The sequence below is a fragment of the Microchirus variegatus genome, assembly GCF_963457635.1.
Source record: "Microchirus variegatus genome assembly, chromosome: 21".
Taxonomy (NCBI): domain Eukaryota; kingdom Metazoa; phylum Chordata; class Actinopteri; order Pleuronectiformes; family Soleidae; genus Microchirus; species Microchirus variegatus.
In genome coordinates, this window is record NC_139822.1 from 1,974,419 (window position 1) to 1,981,124 (window position 6,706).

Here is a 6,706-nt window from a genome sequence, read left to right on the forward strand (position 1 = left end):
AGATAGATAGATAGATAGATAGATAGATAGATAGATAGATAGATAGATAGATAGATAGATAGATAGATAGATAGATAGATAGACAGGCAAATGTTAAGTGGCTTTTCAGTTTATATCCTGTCAAACCACGATGGTAAATCACTGTAAATAAGAGGAAAATGCTGTTTTTGTAACAATGAGTAACATGGAAACATGCAACCAAAAAACAGATTTTTACCCCAATTTTTTGGTTTGAAACTACATAATTCCTCTGTCATAATACTTGCACTGGGTATTTTTTGGTAAAACATAAATTACTGTCACATTTATAGTCTATTTGTATTGATGACAGAAAAACACTCTAATAGGTATGATGGTCAACACTGTAAATTTTACATTTTAACACATCTGAACCTCAGTTCGAGCGAAAGTTATAGATTCACCCGTAATGGATGGGATGACCTGTTAAAATGATTTAACAGACAAACAAAACACAGACAAAATAAACTTGTTGTCGTGTTTTATTGATCAGATCAATCTTAACCATCAGATAAAACTGTGAATTCAGCACCTTGTGAGTATTTGTATTGACTTTAACTGTTGTTGAAACGGGCACATCGATTACGAACTCATTACACTGATGACCCAGCAAGCAGAGAGCCAGACTTGATTGAATGCATATAAAAAAAACAAAAAAACACTGCAAAGACGTACAAGAGCAGTTTGTCATGGATCAATAGGTCGTGAGGACTGCGCCACCATGGTAGGAATACAGACAAAAATGACCACAGAGCAGCATGTCATAATTATGAAGTTTTAAAACTTATTTTAAATACAATAATAGTAATAATTATTATAATAATAATAATTAATGAACTGATGAATAAAATCATGTTTTGTGTGCTTATTCAGTGAACTCGAGCCACATATTCTTATATTTCCACCATCTGTCTTCATCTGGGTAGACAATAAATAGATGTTAACTAGGTTTCTGAAATGTTAAATAACAGACACTCAGATTTCATTAGGTGAGCCTTTGCTAAGCGGCTAAAATCTGTTTCCTGGTATCACCACTTGCAGCTTCATGTGCCTGCTTAGGTGCCTCTCAGCACAGGGATATATGCAAAGCTGTGTTTCCCCAACTGTTTATTTCTTTGGTACCTTTCCCTCGATGTACCAGAGCGAAATAGTACAGTATGTTAGACCGGCACCACCGATGTCAGTCAGCTGATTGGGAGACAGAAATACGTCACTGCCTTGCGGTCGGCTTAAATATCCCATGGAAGCCGAGGCAAAGGGCCGCAGTTAGCCACAAATCGTCTGGACGTCCCCAGTTGTCCATTGTGTTGTTGTCTGTTGTGTCATGTTCATTGTCATCGCACCGTTACAACATCACGCTACACGTCCATCGGGCACTGAGTAAAGGTACTATTCTCAGTTGAGATGCAAGCCTGACCCAGGACTTTACTATTCCAAATCGAACTGTACCATGATGGAAACACAGCAGAAGGTGTTGACTACGCATGGGAACCTGATCCAATCATGCTTCAAAAAACCCTAAACTATCATTTTAAGTGCCTAATGAAGGTATACGTGACTGTTACACAACTCTTCTTCGGCTTTGAGTGATGCGTGACTTTATGGAGTTTATATTTCAGAATATTTTAATGCAGTCGGGTTCTTTGGAGCACTCGTTTGAGAGGGTTCAATTGTCACTTGGCCTGTCTCTATGCTTTTGCTTCTGGTAGAACTTGGAGAACTTGTTGAAGATATTAGTAATGGGCAGGGCTACAATCAGCAGGCCGCAGATGATGCACAGTGCTCCTATCACTTTCCCAGCGGGCGTAACAGGGAAGGTGTCTCCGTAGCCCACTGTTGTCATGCTGATGGTGGCCCACCACCAGCAAATAGGGACCGTCTGCAGCTCTGACTCTTTAGACTCGTTCTCGACAAAGTAAATGAGAGTAGAGAACACGGAAATGCCCACAGACAGAAAAAGCACCAGCTGCCCGACTTCACTGGAGCTGTGTAGCAGCGTGGCCCCAAGAGAGCGAAGGCCAGTTGAGTGGCGAGCCAGTTTGAGGATGCGAAACACTCGCATCAACCTCAAGATCTGCACCACTTTGCCAACCTGCTCCAGCTCTGTGCTCTCACCTTCATCCAGCACGTCACAGACGACAGTGACATAGAAGGGCATGACTGACACGAAGTCAATGATATTGAGAGGACTGCACAAGAACCTCCTCGCAGATGGTGCAACAGCCAAGCGAAGAAAGAACTCCACGGTGAAGAACAAGACGCAGAAGTTCTCAAAGAAAGTCAGCACCGGGTTCTCCACGTCCACCTTTTGGAAGTCTGGCATGCTGTGAACGCACATGACTACAATGGAGATCAAAACCACACCGAGTGAGGTTATGGCCATCGCTTTGGCTGAAGTGGAGTGACCTGGATTCTCAAGGCGGACCCAGATTTGCTTGCGAACGCCTGCACACCAGGTGCCTTGAAACATATCTATGCTCTCGTCCATTACTGACACGTCCTCAATGGAAGTGCTCAAGCTGTCGAGCTCCATGTCATTGCTCCGCTGATCCCAGCACTTATCCTCAGCACACTGCATCAGTTCATGGAATTTGTCGCTGCAGCAGAAGTCCAGATGACGCTCCTTAATGCCCCAATACTCAATCTCTTGGCAAAATGAAAAGACACACAATCCGTCCACCAGGTGGATTTTACCTGTGAAGTAAAAGTTAAGGACGTAGCAGAAAAAACGAGGACTGCGATCGAAGTAGTACTCCATTTCAGATTGACTGAAGTCGTCACAGAGCTCCAGGATGGCTTCTCTGGAGCTGCAGCACAGGAGGCGTCCCAGTCGCGTCTGTGGGAAGCGCTGCAGAACCGTGTGCTCCAGTCGTTGTTTGAAACCTCCGACGTTGATGTTAATGAAGCAGTTGTTAGAGCTGTGCTGGTCAAAGATCTGTCCATACACCATGGTGGAGCTACTGCTCATTGATGCTCACTTATCCCTGCAGCTGGAAAATCTCAGAGGTTTTGTTGCCTGCACAGAAACACACCAGTATAAGAACACACCGCACTTTTTTTTTTTCTTGTACTGTATGTCATTTGATCACAGTGAGAAGCATCACATCTCAGCCATCCAGTATCAAGTAGCATTTTAGGTTTCTGTTACGGCCTGTAATAGAATGGCAAAATGACATTATATTGCAATGACTCCATGCATTTTTTTCAAAATATTCTTTCTCACAAGATATCACAAATAGGAAATAAATATGAAAATATATTCACCAGCCACATTGTTAGGTACACCTGTTCAGCTGCTTGTTAATGTAAATACTGTATCTACTCAACATCAGTGTGCATTGTTGATTAAATAGCAGTGTTGTAATGTAGCAAAGTACAAATACTTTGTTACTGTACTTCAGTACAAAAAAGTATGTCTATACTTGATGAGCTGCTTCACACTACAGTTTTGGCATTCACACGCTGCAACATGGGGTTAAGTGCCTTGCTCAAGGACACATTATAGACAAGCAGAGCCAGGAATTGAGCTCACATTTTTAATACTTTTACTTTGAAATCTGAAGTACATTTTATATCAGAAAATGACTTAAGTTACTTAAGTTCAGTTAATGTCATATACGTTCAGACTTTTACTTCAGTAATATAATATTACAACATGTGACTTCTACTTCTACCAAAGTCATTTTCTAGTAAGATACTTGTACTTTTAGGCAAGTGTCCCTTTAAGGTAATTTATAGACTGTTAAATAGGCAGTAGTGACTCAAATAACCACAATCATTATTATATCTATAACCTGCATTAGATAAGATATCATCATATTGTGATATTGAATAAATTATTGAAATACACTAAATATTAAATAAATATTAAAAACTTACATGGAATCAATAAAATTAGTATTTTATAAAGTCACCTAAAAACCCTAATAATTTATGTTATAGAAGAATTTGAACTTATTTATTGTCAATTTCGTTTTTACCAACAATATAAATATCCATCCATTTAAAGGCGCCATATGTAAGAATGTGGCCAAAAACAGTTACTACATTCAAATTCAAAATACCGAGGTCTCTTAGGTTTCGTTTTCTGACGTAACTGGCAACCCGTGGTTGCTTGGCAGCTGAGACTCTACTCACTGCAATGATTGGTAGACGGCGGTAGGTGGCGCCACATGTAAAAACATGATTTCAAAACATAAACGTGATTTCCAGTCTGCAAAATATTTTTTTTAATGCAAATATTTTGTCTGTACTGTTGTTGTTGGTGAGTTCAGTTTGTTATATGAACATTATTCCTGAGTCTCTGTGACATATTAGGAGGATTTTATGGCTAGTTGCTTTAGATTTATTACATAATGCACCTTTAACATTAAAAATATATATATATATATATATATATATATATATATATAAATATATATTTTAGTGTGTATTTACTGTTGTCACATTTATCTAAAACAAAAAAAACACTCTACATGAGTCCATGGAAACAACCTGTGTGACTCCAGCTGCATCTCATATATCGAATAAAGGCTAAAATATCACAGAAATATAGATTTTATATTTTTAATATATATTTATCAATATTGAATAATGTAAAAAAAAATATCTAGTGATTTTTTTTTCTTATTCCCAGCCCTTTAAGGAAGACCATCTCTGAATTGCACCACACATGGACCCTTGTAGCAGCACAGTGTAGACATGAGCTAGAACCAGTGACCATATCACATATTTGCTTCTTTTCTCTGCTTCCCTGTACAGTCCAGAAAGGAATTTAAAATCCTTCTCCTCACGTACAAATAACTTAATGATCAGGCCTCATCAAACGTTAAAGAGCTAGTTGCACCTTATCAGCCCAACATATCACTTCTCACAAAATGCAGGCTTAGTTGTGGTTTGCAGAGTCTGTAAGAGTAGAATGGGAGGCAGAGTCTTCAGTTACCAGGTCTGGTTTTGTCCTTAGCAATTAAGCATGATCTTATTTATTTTTGTTAAGTTGGATGAAGTTAATGACATAATGTTTCATTATTGTTTTAGGTAGAAAGAATTAATTAAATGAAATTCCCCGTTTGTCCCTCTAATCTTGATGTACAAATGTTTGCACACATACAGTAACACAGTTATAATTCACACTACTGCACACTATCTATGGCACAATCTCTACTATTTCCTTGATGAGTTAGATATTTTAAAATGCGCCTGATAAGGGTTCATTAATTGTTTCAGCTCATAAAAACTATTAAAATTTGGACATTATAACAAGGACATGGTGCAGCATGTAAACAATGACTTTGTACAAACCACTCTCATAGCTGCTGCTGTCGCTCCTGCTTGTTGAAGTGTTTACTTGTATTATGTTACATTCTGTAAGAAAGGAGACGGCCGAGTTTCAAATTGCAGAGTATAACACGGTCAGGTTAGATTTGACACATTTCTACAGCCGTGGAACTTGTTCCGGGTTTCTAAACACAGCGAAGAATCGAAAAAACAAAGACGCACAAACTTAGGGAAACGTCAAAGTAGCCCTGTATTAAACAGTGCAACAAAGCATTTTCTGTGCAGAAAAAAAGCAGCTCACCTGGCCATGTGGAGATGCTCCCCTCTGCCAACAGCAGCGTGCAGTGGTGTGGTGTCCCTGTCCAAGAGTGTGAGTCTGAGCAGCAGCAGCAGCAGCAGGGAGGGACAGGACTACGCCTCTGTTTCTCCTGTGACAAACTGGCTGCAGTAGAGCAGTGTTAGTATGATCTTATCTGCTGAACTGTTTTCATTTTTAATGCACTTTTCTCTCATTTTTAAAACAAAAAGATACATTTGAATAGCTTTATCTATCCATAAAGCACATATTTATTTAGCATTAGCATGCTACTAATTTGCGGCTACGATTAGCATTAGCGTAGGGCTAACACAATACAAACACTGTGCAACCTCGTTAGGAACAACGCAATTTTTTTTTTAATTTTCAAATAGCATTAGTGTAGCTAGCTGTTTTGTGAACAGGCAGGCAGCAGGCTCATCAGCAGCAGCTGCGCTGTCTGGAGCAGGCAGGGGGGGCGAAGAGGCTGGGCTAACTTGGCGAACCCGTTTCCAAAGGTAAGCTAGCGAGGCTACGATTAGCATTAGCGTAGAGCTAACACAATACAAACACTGTGCATTGTGTGCAAGCTCATTAGGCATAACGCAAATGTTTTCATTTTCGATTAGCATTAGCGTAGTTAGCTGTTGTGACTGTCAGCCAAGCCAGTTTGTTTGTATTATGTTAGCCTTTACGTTCCTTATCATGCCATTACCATAACTGATAAATCTTCTTCAGCTCCCACTATAGGAATACATACTTCTTACGGGCACTGCACTAGTTTATCAAATTCTAAAATCGTAGTGTTTTCCAGGATTTTGTTTTTGCCTAAATTGTCTCTATAAATGCAAATATCGAAGCTGAAACCTTGGAATTTTGTGTTTAGCATGTGTGCTGCCCCCTGCTGGTTCCCCTGCACCAAGAATAACATAACAACAGCCCAAATGGAAAAAGGGAACTCGGCTTTTAATCTGAGGGTTTGCTGGTTCGAGTCCCCACCAGGTCAAAAGGGACTGGGGTACTCCTGAGCAAGCTACCAAATTCTAGGGAGGTTTCTAGTAGAGAATGGTTTAAATGCAAAGAAAGATTCCCCCCCCCCCCCCCTTCAGGACTGAT

The 6,706-nt window shown here is 39.7% G+C and overlaps 1 protein-coding gene across 1 annotated transcript; it reads right to left on the reverse strand.

The window, feature by feature from the left end:
* Positions 1-1,684: 1,684 nt before the first annotated feature.
* On the reverse strand, positions 1,685-2,968 carry LOC310942392 (delayed-rectifier potassium channel regulatory subunit KCNS3-like; the record flags this gene model as incomplete). The annotated part of the gene is made up of 1 exon (XM_083907772.1): positions 1,685-2,968. One exon carries the CDS (start codon positions 2,966-2,968, stop codon positions 1,685-1,687), a length of 1,284 nt encoding a protein of 427 aa, XP_083763898.1.
* Between the last annotated feature and the right edge of the window lie 3,738 nt (positions 2,969-6,706).